The 17,997-nt window shown below is 44.3% G+C and overlaps 1 protein-coding gene across 2 annotated transcripts in view; it reads right to left on the bottom strand.

The window, feature by feature from the left end:
• Nucleotides 1-17,991, bottom strand: part of SCARB2 (scavenger receptor class B member 2) — a 73,018-nt gene extending 55,027 nt beyond the window's left edge. For both annotated transcript variants that reach the window (XM_029944686.1, XM_029944689.1), the window contains exon 1: nucleotides 17,764-17,991. In XM_029944686.1, the coding sequence (XP_029800546.1) occupies nucleotides 17,764-17,880 (117 nt within the window). In that variant the 5' untranslated portion in view covers nucleotides 17,881-17,991. The remainder of the gene's footprint in view (nucleotides 1-17,763) is intronic.
• Nucleotides 17,992-17,997: the final 6 nt, after the last annotated feature.

Below are 17,997 nucleotides of genomic sequence, written 5' to 3'. Positions count from 1 at the left end.
AGCGTCTTAGAATCACATAATCACAAGAGATCTAGTCCCTATCAGTTTGTGTATCTTATCAGTAATCCAGCACCCTACAGAGCTAAGTATAGCCAGTTCCTTTTGTGGGTGGAAAGAAAAAAAAATCTGTGTCCCTCCATGACCCCTTTTCCTAACAACTATTTAAAGCAGTACTATACCCATGGTTTTCTTTCTTTCTTTTTAAATTTGTTTTTTTAAATGTTTCTTTTTTAATTTATTTTTGAGAGACAGAGACAGCGTGAGCAGGGGAGGGGCAGAGAGAGAGGGAGATACAGAATCTGAAGCAGGCTCCAGGCTCTGAGCTGTCAGCACAGAGCCTGATGTGGGGCTCGAACCCATGAACTGTGAGATCATGACCTGAGCCGAAGCCGGACGCTTAACTGACTGAGCCACCCAGGTGCCCCTACCCATGGTTTTCTTGCAAAGTGCAGAACTATGAATGCAAATCCTCACAACACTATGTATGTGCTAGGCATCATCAGAGATATCCAGCAACGCAGATATGGAGATATGGTTTCTGCATCCCAGGAGCTTGGCCTCCACTTAGGAGAGTATTGACACACACATGCAAGTTAATCGACAATATAAAGTAGTACGTAATACACGGCCTGTGACTATGCCAGACAACAGTCTCGCAAGTGTTCAGACAGTGGATTCTACGACCTGAGATGGAGAAAGGCAGTCCTCAAAGTGAGCGGGGGAGAAAGAATAAAAATTCAGCAACCAGAGGGAGGTCATAGACACCTGATGGACAGCCAGGGTTGACTCAACTATCCTCTCTGTCTTGGCAGAGTGAGCCCTTCCTCCCTGCCTGTTCTGTGTCCATCTCTCCTGGAACCCTCCGCTTAATCAGAAAGATAGTGAATGTGGAGGACGAGACCATAAAACATACAGAGTGGGACAATGTTGGGTGTGACTGCATATGGGTTTTACAAGGAGTAGAGACATTCATTGCTATACAATGGGGAGCCATGGAAGATTCCCGAGCTGCAGGGCATTATCGAAAGCCAGGCACTATATTGCCTTTTATCTCATGTAATCTCCCTTAATAGCCGACAGAGTGAAAATTATTTTCCCCATTTTTACACTTTGGGAGACCAAAGCTCAAAGGTGAGGAGAATGCCTAAGGTTTGCTAGTAAAAGACAGAGTCAGCCTCCGGCCCTAGGAACTCACTCTAAAGCCGAGCTCCTGGCAACACTGAATTTTATCACAGCCTCATGCTCCTGGAAACCAGTAAATGGCTCAAGAATACCCCCATCCCCAGCCACCACTTTTGTGTTCCAGGAAATGGCTTACTGCAAAGAAACACCCTTCCACATGACTTAGATAAGGTTCCCCTCCTTGTTTATCCCTCATCTGCCCAAGACAAGGCCAGACACAGACCCTTCACATTCCCAGTTTTTGCCTCATCACTGATTAGTTGATTCACAGGTTCGAACCACCAATCAATGGGAACAAAATGCCTGTTAATGTATAGCATGAAGACTATAGCTAATAATACTTTAGTGTCTCCTTGAAATTTGCTAAGAGAATAGATCTCAAGTGTTCTCACCACACACACACACACACACAAAGGTAACTACATGAGGTGATGGATATGTTAATTAGTATGATTATAATAAACATTTCACAATGTATACATTATTAAAAACATCATGTAGTACACCTTAAATGTATACAGTTAAAAATTTTTGAGTATAGTTGACACACAATGTTACCTGGGTTTCAGGTGTACAACATAGGGATTCAGTAAGCTCACACATAACACTATGTTCACCCAAGCGCAGCTACCACCAGTCACCACCCAGCACTATGACAATATCACCGACTACATTCCCTTTGCTGTGCCTTTTATTCCCATGACTTATTCATTCCATAACTGCAAGGCTGTATTTCCCACTCCCCTTCACCCATTTTGCTTCCTAACACCAAACACAAAAATGAACTCAGAATGGATTAAAGACCGTAAATGTGAGACCTAAAGTCATAAAAATCATAGAAGAGAACACAGGCAATGATTTCTCTGACATCGGCCAAAGCAACATTTTTTCTAGATTTGTCTCCTCAGGCAAAGGGATCAAAACAGAAATAAACCACTGAGACTACACCAACATTAGAAGCTTCCGCACAGCTAAGGAAGCCAACAATAGAACAAAAAAGGCAGCCGACTGAATAGGAGAGATATTTACAAGATATCTGATAAGAGGTTAATATTCAAAATATATAAAGAACTTACACAACTCAACACCAAACATATGTACTTTTTACTTGTCAGCCATACCTCAATAAAGGTGAAGAAAAGTGCTTGTGAGTCAAACTCTGGCCAAGTTTCTCTCCTTCCCAGCTCTGTCACTCTCCTTTTCATTAGCAGATCACACTGTCCGAGATCTCCCAACGCACGTCTCCTGTCTCCTACTGCACTAGTCCTTTCAAATAATCTCTCTTAGTCTACATTTGTTTTTTATTTGGTGCTAACTATTGTGCCATCCTGCCTATTTTGCACTGACACAGGCAAGAAGTGTTCTAGAAGGTTACCCGAGCACAAATGGGAAGGATGGCTTGGCTAGGATTATTGTAGGGATGAAATGAGACTTCAGCAGAGAGCTGGTCTCAGGCCACCTCAAAATGCTCAGTGAATGGTAACTGCAATCCTGATTATCGTCATCTTGAGTGGAGATGGGAGAGTCCCAGGTCTTGATGTAAAATAAAAAAAAAGAGGGGCGCGCTGGGGTGGCTCAGTCCATTAAGTCTGACTTTGGCAGTGGTCATGATCTCGCAGTTCTCGGATTCAAGCCCCACATCAGGCTCTGCGCTGGCAGCAAGGAACCACCTCGGGATCCTCTGTCCCGACCTCACCCCTGCCCCTCCCTTGCTTGTGCGTGCATTCTCTCAAAAATAAATATTTAAAAAATGAAAAAAATATTTTAAAAGTTTAACAAAAAAGACTAAACAAATCAACTTAAAAGGGAATCATGTCACTCACATTAATCTGCTGAAATGGCGATAGCCCAGTGAATGTTAAACAATAAAAGAGAAAAGAAACCACACAGAAAGTCTTTAGTCATGGTCCTCTCTTCCAGCTCTATCTGTAATTCAGTTTAGGCTGAGACCACAAGGAATTAGCATAAAATCAGAAATAACCCAAATGTCAAACTGAAAAGAATGGCATAGTAAATTATAATAATTCATGGGTTGGAGTAGAAAGCAACCATTAAAATTATAAAGACTGCACAGAAACAAGAAACACGCTCATGCTCTATGCTAAATGGAAAACGACAATGTAAAATATGTATCTATGTGGACGAGACTCACAGATAAAACGTGAACATGAAAATATCAGTGGGGTAAAATACAGTTAATTTTAAAGTTTCGATGTTCTAGTTACCATCAAAGTCTCTAAGCAGCCACACTAAATATCTAATCACACACATCTCTATGGGACAGGATTACAAGGGGTTTTCCATTCTATCTGTTATGCTTCTGTGCGTTGGGAGTTTTTACAACAGAAATCAATTACTCCTGGAAGCAGAAAAAAATTATTCCCTTATTTTTTTAAAAACGAAAATGTGAGATACCTAGATTCTATTAAATGTCATTGGAGGCCCTGAGGGAAAAGAGTGGATCCACAGAGGCCCGACTCCATCTGGGCTCTCCCTCTGTCCTGGGAAAACAAAGGCGAGGCTGCCGCCCCCCAGCTGTGGTCAGTGTGCCCACAAAAGCTCCAAGAGCCGCCATCCCCCACACTCAGCTTCTCAGTATTTCTTTCCCTAGTACTGCTGGGACGGCTGATTTGGCACGCTGTATCCCTGCTAACTTTTCCTGACGAGCATCCCAGCGTGTGAAGACTTTCAGAGTGAGAAAGGACCTGTAATCTCATTTATTTATTAAAGGAAAGAAAATCACCTCAGAATTGTGAACCTCAAAAGAGCCAGCAAGCGTGAATCGACAGATGGGTTAACTCCCTGAGTTTATCGTCTTTGGTTTGCCTCCAGCTCTGAGGCGACCAAAAATCCAAACACAAGTAGAAGAGTTTCCAGAAAGGAGGGCACAATCCTTTCCAGAAAAGAGGGTAAACTGGCTGTTTTTACAACAGTCTGACTTGAACTTGTTCCTCCAAATCTCAAGTCGACTAAGGCAGTTTGGGGATAGAAATAAACATTTAGTACACCGGAGTCCTTAACTAAACAGAGCAAACACCAAACCTAACCAGGAAAGGGATCTTTGGCAGCCTGCCAGAGTCATGCTGATAGCAGATTCTGTTATGACCTGGGGTTCTCCTCACCATCTGCCTGCTGCCTCCACCCCTGCTGCATCCCCCCGCCCCCCGCCCCGCCCTGGCCACACTCAGCTAAGCTCACACTCAAGCCGGGCCTCACACCACCTGTTGTTCCTTTCAAATCTTGCCCTCAAGAGTGTTGGCTTTTCCTGCACCTTTAACGTGTCTCTTTTCATCCACTCTTTGCTAGGTATGTGTCACAGAATCACTGCAAGTCCCACAGTGTTGTGTGTGTGTCTATGTACACACACCAAGTAGAGAAGGAGGAGGGAAATGAAAGAACAGGGAAGTTCACAGATGCAGCTGCTGTAGTTCTAAAGCAGTTGCGACTTTATTGCTCCCTTCTTCAGTTTTATCTTTTTTCCCTGACATTCAGCTCAGGTACCATTACTACCACGGCCAGCTACTATTTATTGGATCTCTAGGAGTCAGGGGCTGTGCTAGAGCTTTCTGCCATCATCTCTAAGCCTTACACTGACCCTGCAAGATAAGAATTCCCATTTTTCAGATAAGGAAATGGTGGCACTGGCTTTCACAGAGCCAGCAAGTCAAGTCCAGGTTTGCAAAGCCCAGGCTTGAACTCTCTAACAGCTGCCACATCACCACACCTCCGGGGGTAGAGCTGTCAAATTTAGCAAATAAAAATAGAGGGTGCTCAGGTATATCCCAAATATTGCATGGGTTGTGTCACAAAGTACTTTAATTCTTGGGTGATGCATGCTGAAGGATTCAGAAACAAAGCATCATGATGTCTGCAACTTACATTTAATAATTTAAGAAGGAGTATATCAGAGAGATGAAGTAAATATGGAAAGATGTCAACAACCAATACACTGAAGTGAATCAAAATATGGCATGCCGTGTACTCACTAAACTATTATTCCCTGCTTACCTGAAATTCAAATTTGACTAGGCATCCTATATTTTACCGGACAACCCTACCTCAGGGAGACTGTGAAACCATGGAGAGGCCCTCACATAGACTCAGAGACCTTCCTGGGGAGTCAGGCCTTACCTCTTGAGGAAAGGAAACCAGGCCAGCTGTGTGAAGCCACAGTAAACTCCGGGGGGCTGGAATAGACAGCAAGGGACCCAGAAAGCGGGAGAGGAGCTGAGCTCCACTGTGCCAGGGAACTTCTCTGCTGCTCATGCTAATGCGTCCCCAAAACGCACCTCACCTCCTGCCCCAGAATGGTCCAGAAGGGGGCTTCATTTGACCCTAAACTTCTAGTTTCTACCCCAGATCCTCAGGGCATTCAACTGTACACTCCCAGGAGCTTGCTCTGCAAAGGAAGGGCTCAGAAACAAACAAGTAACAACCTTAACCTCAAGCCTGGAGAATGTCTGGCACAGGAAGTCAGTAATTCTGCCCAATGCAACAAACCGGTTCTCCTGGTCCTAAGGACCCCTTTGCACAATTTAGACAAGAAGCTGTGGCTGGAGGACAACTGATCTTCCTCACTGAGGATTTGCGGGGGCAGCGACAGTTACCAAGCAAACCCTGTAATCAACTGAGTTTTCTAGATACACCAAATTAAACATCAATGTAAGTTCCCAAACCTTACAAACCCACAGCCCACAATTTTACAATGTGACTTTGGATATTGCTTATAAATTTTAGCCAAGTAGAACATGATGAATTTTTTATGCATAATGTTGTAGTACTACTATCAAGAGAAATGTTGGAAGGATCACTGAGTTGTGTGGTGAATCTATAGTGTCAACAACCAAATTAATCATTTAAACTGAAAAACTTATTTTCAGCTAATTAGCCAATACGCAAGTATGGAGAGATTTCTTTTTCTTTTTTTAATGTTTTTAAGTTTATTTATTTATTTTTGTGGAGGGGAGCAGAGAGAGAGAGAGAGAATCCCAATCAGGCTGTATGCCATCAGCGTGGAGCCCAACACTGGCCTCAAACCCACAAACCATGAGATCATGACCTGAGCTGAAATCAAGAGCTGGATGCATAACAGACAGCCACCCAGCTGCCCCCTACATGGAGAGATTTCTATGTGCCCAACAGACATAGGCCCTGTTCTCACAAAGAAATTTAGCCAAGGACACAAAATTGGCATGCACAAAGCAGTTAGTGAACAATTATTTGCAAGGCCCAGTAATTCAGCCCAAAGAAGGGCTTATGCCTGAAATTATTTGGATCATCTCTGCTGTGTGGATCCATCCTAAAATCCCCACCTGGACATCCCGCAGGCTGCTGAAAGTCGATGTGACCAAAAATGGACTTATGATTTTTCTCCCCTAATCAATCTTAAATCCTACTGATTTTACCTCCTCCTCTTCGCCATTTCTACTCCTGATCCCATAGGTGGTCTTGACTGCAGCCAATACTGTGGGTGATCTCTTCTCCAGGTTCCTTTCAAGTCCGTTCTCCACCTCAGCCTCCACAGGGAGTTCTATCAAAGCACCAATGGGAGCAGACACTCTCCCTGCTGCTTGCAGGATAAAGTCCAAGGTCCCTGACCTGCCGCACTAAGCCTGGCCATGATCTGACACAGCCTGTCACCCGTCATCATCTGTCATTCCCTGGTAGGTACTTTTTGCACCAGCAACACTCAACTTCCCACCATTCTCCAGGTACAAGCTGTATTAGCTGCTTCGAGTGAGGGCTGACAAGACACGATGCCGCCAAAAGATACTAAACATCCAAGGCAGATTGACAGAGACCTTCCGGGAAGGCAACACTGGGGGGCTTGGTGAACCAGCTGTCCTGGCATAAGCTACTTCCAAATGATAATAAGCACTGAAGGAATTGCATTAGGCTTGGATGGGGATAGGTAATACTTCCGAGGAAACTTTCAGGACTCAAGAGGGCTCCTGGTTGTTCTTTTAGTTCAGCAGTGCTACTCAATAATTATACACAACTTCAGCATCCACATCACCATCTACACAGTCTAACCTCACCCAGAGATAATGTAGGCCAACGCTGGCAACCTGGCCTAGAGCATGTGAACGATTCTCACTAGTCTCCAGATTGATAAAACTCACTGAATAGCAAAATACCAGTTGGTTTGCTTTCATTCTAAAAATTTCTCCCTGAAGAGCACCTGGGGGGCTCAGTCAACCGACTGATGCTCAGGCATCCGACTTTGGGTCTGGTCATGGTCTCACAGTTGAAGGGTTTGAGCCCCACGTTGGGTTCTGTGCTGACAGCTTGGAGCCTGGAGTCTGCTTTGGATTCTGTGTCTCCCTCACTCTCTGCTTTCCCTCACTCATGCTCTGTTTCTCTCTCTCAAAACTAAACAAAAATGTTAAAAAAAAAACTTTATAAAAATTTCTCCATTAAATTAAGCAAACCTAATCTAGACTTTCCTAGTAATGTAAGTCATTCGCGTTACTTATCTTTTCTTATTCTCTGTTGACGTAAAAAGACTAAGCTGCCATTAGCATTCTACCCTAATTCTCTGACCTTATTTTAACTCAGGAACAAATGCATTGACATTTTTTTAATGTCACTGCTGATGAACTCATTTTGCTTTAATTGCAATTGTAAAAATTTCAGCTAATGAGGTCTGGCAGTGGACGTTTAAATGTTAGTTCATGTGGAAGCTGCTACTCTGTCTATAAATGACAGAAAGGACAGCAGGGCGGCACAGCTTTCCTGAATAGCTCCTGCTACCAAACACCCACTAGACTACTCTTTAAACGCTTGCTTCCTCGTAATAACAAATGTGAAACTACAGTTGAGAACTGCCATCCCAAAGGGAGAGAAAGCAGCCCCCAGATGAAAACTTAATCAAAATGACCAGGTGAGGGGCATCTTGGTGGCTCAGTCAGTTAAGCGTCTTGACTCTTGGTTTCAGCTCAGGTCATGATCTCATGGCTTCATGAGTTCGAGCCCCACATCAGGCTCTGTACTGGCTCTGTGGAGCTGCTTGGAAATCTCTCTCTCTCTCTCTCTCTCTCTCTCTCTCTCTCTCTCTGCCCCTGCCCCACTCATGCTCTGTCTCTAAATAAATAAATAAATACTTAAAAAAAAAAAGGACCAGGCGACAGTTGGAGAAATAGGTGTGTAAGCAGAGGGTGTGGTTGAAGGAGTGCCTGAGGAAGAGGATGTTAAGACGGGAATATGTAAGAAGTGTGGCCCGTGAAAACAATGCCCGGTTCTGTGTGTAACCTGTGGAGCCCTTCTTATGATTTTACCCCGTTTGGTTGCTATTGTTTCTCTCGAAACTTCTCGATAGAAGTGATGTGTTCATCACCTCCTTCTATCTCTGTCTCTTCTCCTTTCCGTGACTGTTGATTATCAGAAGTACAGTGTTAAAACCAAGTACTCTGAAAGTGGGGCTTGCAAGAGTGATCTTACTATTGTAACAGTGGTATTCTGCCTCTCTTTCTCTAGAAAGATTATGAAACTCAAGACTGAAGGGGCCAGGTGGGTGTGGCAGAGTGAAGCGGATGTGAGTTTGCACATTGCTTTTCATGTTGGACCCTAGTGATGATATTCATTTCTCCATAAAAATATGCTTGCTTTAATTTTTGTCCAACACACGACCCTCTTAGGCTCTTTCACTTTCCTTCTTTTGGTAATGAGGTTCAGATACAGACAGGTACTTCTCTACTCAAAGAGACAACAGGGCAGGCACGATGACAAAGGGTGCCCTTTCTGGGCTTGGAGTTATGGAGCCAACAGGAATGAGGAGGACCATGGGAATCCGGAGGGAGGTCCCCTCTGAAGGGCAGCCCGCTTCTGCTCAGACTGTGGCCGCATGGGACTGTGGTGAGGCTGGCATGCACAGCCTCCACATGTTTTAAGGGAGGCTGGAAACCTGGATTCTTGGGTGAAGTTTCTAGATTTTAAAGGTATAGTAAGGGGCGCCTGGGTGGCTCAGTCAGTCGAGCGTCCAGCTTCGGCTCGGGTCATGATCTCACAGTTTGTGGGTTCGAGCCCTGCATCGGGCTCTGTCCTGACAGCTAGCTCAGAGCCTGGAGCCTGCTTCGGATTCTGGGTCTCCCTCTCTCTCTGACCCTCCCCTGCTCACACTGTCTCTTTCTGTCTCTCAAAAATAAATTAAAAAAAAAAAAAACCCATAAAGGTATAGTGAGGCAATGACCACTGGCCTACAGAGAGTAACAAAAATGTGAAGATAAACAACATGAGCAATAATATGCAAATGAAATCATCCCCAGAGATGCAAGTTTTCATCTCTTCATCCTTCCACTCAGCCGAGTAATATTTACTGAACATGTATTTTGTGTGACCATGCACTTGGTGGTGAGGGAAAATGGGACAAAGCTAAATATGGCAGGAACTTGAAAATCCCTGGCAGGACTGAGGCTGGAGGGGACTTATGAAGTAATTCAATTACAGAGATGCTGATGGGCTAGTCTAGTCTGATTAGCACACAGGGAAAGCAGGAGATTCACTGCATCTGCATCTCTGATGACCCAAACTACCATCTTTAACCACGGACTGTGTGGAAACTAAAGGAACATGTACATAACACACTAGACAAAAATCCTGGTGGTCTGAAGACATTAATAACATAGTTTCCAAGTCATTCTTACAGAAACATAACAGGGATATGATGTTATTTATTAAAGTTATCCTAAAACTCATCATAATTAAAAGAAAACTAGATCAGCAGCTCTCAAAGTGTGGCCTGAGGACCCCTGGGGGTCACCAAGACCCTCTCAGGGGGTCCACAAAGTTAAAAACTATTTTTAAATAATATTAAGACACTGTTTGCCCTTTTTCACACTCATTCTCTCATGAGTGTAGAGTGCAGATTTCTAGAAGTCCCCAAACATGTAATAATGTCCTTGCTCTCTGACGGCTACTATGTGCTTGTGTACTCTTGTGCTTTAAAAATTTACCAGTTTTAGTTTCTAATACTGTAAATATTGACAGATATAAATCACAGAAATGTAAATTCTTGGGGGTCTTCAGTTTAAGAGTGTAAACAGGCCTGAGCCCAAAGCATTTGAATTAGATTATAAATTCTGTAAGCGTAGGGATTGTGTCTACTTTATTATTGTATCCACAGTTCCCAACACATTGCCTCGCAAATGGTCCATACCCGGTAAATATTTGCTAAATAAGTGAATGACTGCCAAAGTATATATGCAAGTACTTTTAGATATTGACTGCAAAAACCAAAAGTAGCCTTATTTTCTTCGGTTGCTTTTGACTAGTTGCCAGTTTTGATGAAAGTTGACCCTCTCATTTAGCAAACCATGTATATATAGTATGTATATCTTGAGGATACAGGCTATAAATGCCTAGTCGCTTGGCCAACATCCCGTGTTTTCATTAATGATCTTACAATCCCACCTGCTGAGCCTTCACCAGGAACCAGCAAATGTCTGGCAGAACAGATGGCCCCTCTGCGGTGGCCTGACAGAGTGAAATCTTGCACTTAATTAAGCAAGGAAGCAAAAATAATTCTCACAAGCAACAACCTTCCCCTCCCCCCCAGTCTTTCCTTTAATGGAAACTTGAAGAATAATAGTAATCACTAGTAGTAATATCCTCAGTAGAATTATCGTCTCTTTCATATGTCAACTATACCAGATGAAATTAAAAATAGAGTAGGAAAGAAGCACCTCACTTTTGTAAAGGGTATCTGTTAGTGGGTATGTGTAAATAAGAAATGTGGAATAAGGAACAATATGTTAATAGTAGTTATTTTTGTTTTATTAATTTTTGTTATATCGGACTTTTTATAATGGCATGTATTTCTTATCAGAAAAATAAAAATAATGAATAAAATACAAAACTAAAAAAAAAAAAAAAAAGAATTGCCATCTGGAGGGGTGCCATAATCACCAACCAAACCAGTCCAGGCTTCATGGTTGGCTTTCCTTTTTTTATTTAATGTTTATTGATATTTGAGAGAGAGAGAGAGAGAGTGAGAGAGAGAGAGAGAGAGAGAGAGAGAGAGAGAGAGAGAGTGTGTAAGCAGGGGAAGGGCAGAGAGGAAGACACAGAATCTGAAGCAGGCTCCAGGCTCTGAGCTGTCAGCCCAGAGTCCAACGTGGGACTCAAACCCATGAACCGCAAGATCATGACCTGAGCAGAAGTCAGAGGCTTAACTAACTGACCCACCCAGGCATCCCCTCGTAGTTAGCTTTTTAACTTGGGTGCCAGTCCTAAGGAGTCTGATTCAGCAGGGCTGGTAGCATCTGTATTTTTTATTTTTACTTTATTTCTATAAATGTTTGTTTATTTATTTTGAGAGAGAAAGAAAGCAGGCGAGTGAGCAGGGGAGGGGCAGAGAGAGAGGGAGAGAGAGAATCTCAAGAAGGTTCCTTGGTGTCAGAGCAGAGCCCATACAGGGCTCGATCTTGGGAGCCTGTGAGATCATGACTGAGCCAAAATCAAGAAGCAGATGCTTAACCAACTGGGCCACCCAGGTGCCCTGCATCTGTATTTTTTAAACTCCATAAGTGATTTTGATGTAGTTCCTACAGTCTAGGGGCCACACTGAGAACTACCAGTTTACTCCATTGTCTTAGCCATTAATAATGAATGTACTCGTGGTCACCATGAATTAGTAAGATGTTGAAAGAAACATAATATGATTTTAATATCACAAGATCATGTTTCTAAAAGCCAGGGAGGAGTTGGAGAATTTTGCTTAGGAGTTAAAGAATCTTGCAAGGATACAGTCTCTGTTTAAGGATCTATGATTTCTGCTTGTGCTGAGCCAATCACAGTTCTCTGCCACAAATTTGGAAAGGAGAAACCGAGAGATAAAGCCTGTCCATGGGAGGCCAGCCGCTGGCATGTCACATGGGACTGGGGCTGAGGAAGCAGCAGATGAGTAAACAGCGGGGCCAACAAGTAAACAGAGGAAACTATTTGGTGGTGGAAGCAGAGAAAGGGGGGCCGGGACACAGAGAGTGCCTGGGTCCTGCTAACTTTCCAGTTTCTACTGTACTCCCAGGAGGCCTTCCAGTCCTGTGGTTCTCACCCTTAGACTTCCAGAAGCATCCTCTTCCAGCTTTACAAAAAAAATCCTATCATTCTGGAGCCAGCTTGAGCGGGCCTGAGCTCCTTGCTCCTCTTTATCGCTAAAAAGCGGAGGACAATGTGGTATGTGAGGATAGAACTTATTATTCCAAAAACCAAGGATCTTTTATTTCTTTTTTAATGCTTATTTATTTATTTTTAAGAAAGACAGACAGGGACAGAGGGAGAAAGAGACAGAGAGAGAACATGAGTGGCAGAGGGGCAGAAAGAAAGGGAGAGAGAGAATCCCAAGCAGACTCCGCACAGTATAGAGCCTGACGTGGGGCTGGAACTCACAAACCATGAGATCATAATCTGAGTTGAAATCAAGAGTCAGACACTTAACCGACTGTGCCACTCTGGTATCCCAAACCAAGGATCTTTTAAAGTGTAATTTTTTAATGTTTATTTATAATTTTTGAGGGAGAGAGAGAATGTGAGCAAAGGAGGGGCACAGAGAGAGGAAGACACAGAATCTGAAGCAGGCTCCAGGCTCTACACTGTCAGCACAGAGCCTGATGTGAGGCTCGAACCCACAAAGAAACCCATGAGATCATGACCTGAGCCAAAGTCAGATGCTTAACCAACTGAGCCACGAGGCACCCCAAACCCAGGATCTTTTAAAAGAAAACAGGGTGCTGGTAATTATGCCAGGACAACAGGCATAAATATACCAGGACTGCTGCAGGCAACGGAGTATATGGTCATCCTTGGAGTGGGAGAAGTGATTTAGGAGACCCAGCTTGGATGCCTAACCCTACCTCTACTTCTCCATCCAGCCTCTGTTAAGTCAGTTATTTACACTTCCAGTGACATAAATATTAAGGCAATTTGATACCCACCATCATATTTAAAAACTGACATAGGCTGGGGTCGCGCAGGTGGCTCAGTCAGTTGAATGTTCAACTCTTGATACTGGTTCAGGTCATGATCTCATGGTTCACCAGTTTGAGCCCCTCGGGCTCTGCACTGACAGTGAGGAGCCTGTTTGGGATTCTCTCTCTCTCTCCCTCACTCTCTCTCTCCCTCTCTCCCTCTCTTTTTCCCTGTCGCTCTCCCTCTGCCTTTTCCATGCTCTCTCTATTCCTCTCTCAATAAATTTCTTAAAAAACCATCATAGGCTCAGGTTCCTTGACTATAAAATAACAGATTAAGTGATGCTTAACGTTTTTTTCTCATTCTAATGTTCTAAGTCATCATAACCCTGAAAAGAGATGATTCAGGAGATGCAAGAAGGATCCTTTTAAGATTGTATAGAGTTGATTGTCTTTAGGCAACCATACATGAAGATATTTAACTAGTTCAGCTTAGAAAAGAAGACCCCCACATACTCACCTTTAATGTTGTTTGATTAATTTATCAGTGATTACATTTCATTTCCTGAGGCATTAAGCTGAATGGCTCCCACGTTATGGCTCCTAAAAGAGGCTAGCTGATCTTGCTTGCCCAGAGTCTCAGTCCCAGCCAAGGATAAGTATATTTGTCTGTTCATCTCATCCCTGACACCTAATGCTTTCACCCTTCCTTGGCCTGGGCACAGGAAGGAAAACATGTGAAAATCTCTTTCCTTCTCACTGGCTCCCTTGCCAGTCCATTTCTTCTTCACTAGCCCTGACTTTGGCTGACTCCACGTTCCCCTTTCTGGGAGATGTTCAAACACTCAATGAGTCTAAGGGCAAACTTAATAGTCTGAGCAGCAAAGTTGCTCTTAAACAAAGCTTACATGCCTGTGGCACAGAATCCCAGAAGTCTGGAGCTAGAAGGAAACATCTACCACATAAGCTTTAGTTCACAGATAAGAAAATGACAGCTAAAAACAATAACAAATGTTACTATCTGGGCTATGCAAGGTGCCTTTTTACAGCAATCCTTTTTTTATTTTCATTTTTTAATTTATTTTGAGAGACAGAGATCGACAGTGCAAGCAGAGGAGGGTCAGAGAGAGAGGGAGACACAGAATCTGAAGTGGGCTCCAGGCTCTGAGCTGTCAGCACAGAGCCTGAGGCGGGGCTCAGACTCACGAACCGAACCGTAAGATCATGACCTGAGCTGACGTCGGACACTTAACCGACCAAGCCACCCAGGCGCCCCTACAGCAATCCTTTTATTTCACTCTTGGCACAACTCTAAGGCAGGTGTCCTTATTCCTCCCATTTTCAAAATGAGAAACCCGAGGTTTTGAGAGGTTCAGTGTTCGTTACTGGGCTTGCTCAACGTCATCCAAATATTTCCTAATGACAGAAAAAGAGAATTTTAGCCAAGTTCTGCTAATTCCTAGAATACTGTTCTTTCAACTACAATGATCAAATGCGAGGCAACAGGCACTGATTGTGTACCTGCCGGTGTGTGCCGGGTGCCAGGACAATGAGTGGGGTCACCGAAGGAGATAGAACGTGAAAGCCTGCCCTTCCAAGTTCCAAGGAGGAAAAAGAGGTTGAATGGTTTTTGCAAAGCTCCGTCTTCAGGAAGTCAAAATGCTTGACAGAGAAGGCCTGGTTAGTGCTCAGAATATCCTCTAAGAAGCAGGTGTGAGCAGACAAGAAGGGAGACATTGCTGTTTTGCAACTGAGAAAACTGAAGCAGAAACAATTACAGGGCTTGCTCAATACAAGGCGGTAACCGGTGAGGCCAGGCATGGAGCCAGGGGGTCCTGGGTGGTTCAGTGGGTTGAGCGTCTGACTCCCGATTCTGGCCCTGGTCATGAATCCAGGATCGTGGGACTGAGTCCTGAGTCAGGCTCCATGAGCATGAAACTTGCTTAAGATTCTTTCCTTTTGCTCCTCTCCCCCAAATCATTATCTCTCTCAAAAAAAAAAAAATCAAATTGTCTTGGTTCCTTCCACTCCATTCACTGGCCAAAATTTAAATCTCCCTTGAATCTTAAAATCTCCCTCAAATTATCTAATAGGGATTATGTTACTTTGCTTCTCACAATTAGCCAAACCTATTCATTTGCATTTCTCCCCTTTCTTCTCTTCTTTTTTTGATATAGACAAGCCAGGGCATGGAAAAATCTTCAAATGAAAACAAAACAAAACAAAACAAAAACTAAGAACTGGGAGTATCAGGGTGGATTGCATTATAACTGTATTAAGGTCAAGTTCTGAAGGCCATCATGCCATCAGGATACTAATGGCAAGAATGACAGCAGTCATAACTGATCACCTGTCCTCTGCCTGATTCTGTGCTGGGTGCTTCACACAGACTGCCTCCCTCAGTCTCAAGACAGCACACACAGAGGCAGGCCCAGGGTTTGTGGGAAGCTTATATGGTGTGAGGAGATCCTTCCTAAGGAGAAGAACATTTTGGATACAGAATTAGGTAGACGGTGTTGGAAGGTCCTTCATGGAAAATACTCCTAAGATAGTGAACTTCCTTACTTTCCCAAGGAATGTAATGGAGGCTCAGAGTACTTCAGTAACTTGCCCAGAATCAAAAAGCCTGCAAAAGGCAAGATCAGGATTTGAATAAAGGATGTCTAACTTCAAATATCACATATTTCTCCTTTGCTCCTAACAAAAATAAAACTGACTTACAAAGCACTAAAGATATCCCATGAAAATTATCCCTTTTCCCTAATAATTCTTACAACCTCATTCTCCTGAGTTGTTATTATCCTCATATACAGTTGGGGAAACCCAGAATCAGGAAACCTAGCCCAAGGTCACACAGTTGGAACATGGTGGGGCAAGGATTAATGTCTAGGGGTGTAGACTGCAGTCCTTACTCTGTCCCACTATCCCAGGTCACGTCACTGCAGGTGACCCGGGAGAAGAGAATGGTAATGATGGTAATGCATGACCTCTGGCTGACTTGGCAACAGTCCTGTCCAGTGAAACTAGCCTTGTCATTTAATTGCATATGCCACATTGTACAGTGTTCCTTAATGGGGTTGGGCAATTCTGAAAATCTACTTCCCCTGTACTATGATTTATTAGTCTGATCAGAGTCCGTTCCTCATAGAGAAAACCACATAAAAAAGCCAATCACCAAATAGCAGTGCAAACTCAAGGCCCATTCAAGCTGCCTTACAGCCACCTCCCTACCTGCCCATGAAATGAAGACCCACAGAGCATCTGAGGGCTGCTAACATCCGAGGCACCAGGAAGACTGCTCTTCTTATAGGGCTCTCCTGAAACAGCGTTTTAAAGCCACACAAGAAGATTCACGTACAGACTATAATTGCATTGCTTACCTCTGTTCATCCAGGCAAGAGTTTACATCCTTAAACAATCTTGCCGTGGTTTTGCAGGTGGCCAAGAGTAGTTTTTTTCCTTCATGGGTATTCAGGGAAAACAGTGGTCTTTGAGAAGCTTAGGCAGTGGGCTTCATTTTCCCGTAATAATGTGAACTTAGTGGCACCAGGGTGGCTCAGTTGGTTAAGTGTCTGACTCTTAATTTTGGCTCAGGTCATGCTCTCACCCTTCATGGGCTCAAGCCCCACATGGGGCTTTGTGCTGAGAGCATGATGACTTTTCGAGACCTCTTTTAAAGGAACATGTCTGTTGCCACCTGGATGACACAACTTGACTGACCGGGGGAGTTCAGTGATCAAACTGGTTTTTTAATCCAGCCAACAACAAGTCAAAACTGGTGGGAGAAATTTAACTTGTGGTTATCTGCGCTAACAAGAAAGGCTGCTCCAATGATCTTTTTTTTTTTTTTAAAGGAAAAGTGATCCCAGTAACTCTCTCTCTCTCTTGTTCCTCTTTCCACACAGATTGGAGGATGTGTGTGAAAGGGGAGAAGGAATGAGCACTGGTAAAGTCGAATGACCCACATGTCTTCTGAAATGACCAGCTCTCCAGGCCACTGATCTAGGCCAACAGACAGGTTCAGATTCTTTCAAGAACCTAAATGCATTCTTGCCTGAAGCTTATGGTTCCTTAAGAAGAATGAGAATCCATGGGGAGACAAAGCAACACAGAGGGTGGGTACAAGATACCACATGCTTAGCTGGAAAGCAGCCTGCGGAGGCTCTGCACACAGACTGCTCAGATCAGTCCAGGAAGGCAAGCACAATGGACCGCAAGCGGCTCCTCATTCACAGCCCTGCACCACTTCAAAGGCCACAGCAAGCAGCCAACAAACCTGACGGGGCTGTGGTGTTTTCCATTTAGTTTTGTTTCTTCATGAAGTGGGTGGGAAATACGTTTGGGCCGAGCTGAGACTGGGGCGTTGGGAGGGGTGTGGAGGGGGATGCAAAGGATAGAACGTAAGTGAAAGCTTAAAAAAAAAAAAGTCTAGACCCATTGTCTTATCCTATTATTCCTCCCTATCCTTCTTTAACCCTTACCTCCCAACCTCAAGAAGACAAGGAAGAAAGGAGGGCTCTGGTCGGGTGGGTCTGCCAGGGTGCAGATAGATGGTCTCTGCAAGGAGGTACAGCAGTCGGAGGGTGGGCTGAAAGAGTCCCCCGCCCAACACGGGAGCGCGCGCGCGCACACACACACACACACACACACACACACACACACAGCGTTCTCGCTTCACCTTCTCGATGGTCTGGTCCACGGCCTTCTGGAAAACCCGAGCCACCAGCAGCGTGACGCTGGTCACCAGCAGGAGCAGGGACAGCGTCCCGACCGTGTAGAAGCAGCACCTTCCCATGCTGCGCGCCGCTCGGGGGCCGGGCCCCACCAGCCGGCGACTCGCCCGGAAGGAAGGAGGGGCCGCGGCTGCAGCGGCCTGAACGCCCGCGACCCTGCGGCGCCCGCGGCCCCGGCT

The sequence above is a fragment of the Suricata suricatta genome, chromosome 1 (genome assembly GCF_006229205.1).
Source record: "Suricata suricatta isolate VVHF042 chromosome 1, meerkat_22Aug2017_6uvM2_HiC, whole genome shotgun sequence".
Classification (NCBI taxonomy): domain Eukaryota; kingdom Metazoa; phylum Chordata; class Mammalia; order Carnivora; family Herpestidae; genus Suricata; species Suricata suricatta.
Note: the sequence above shows the minus strand (reverse complement) of the source record. Positions and strands in the feature narration are given on the sequence as shown.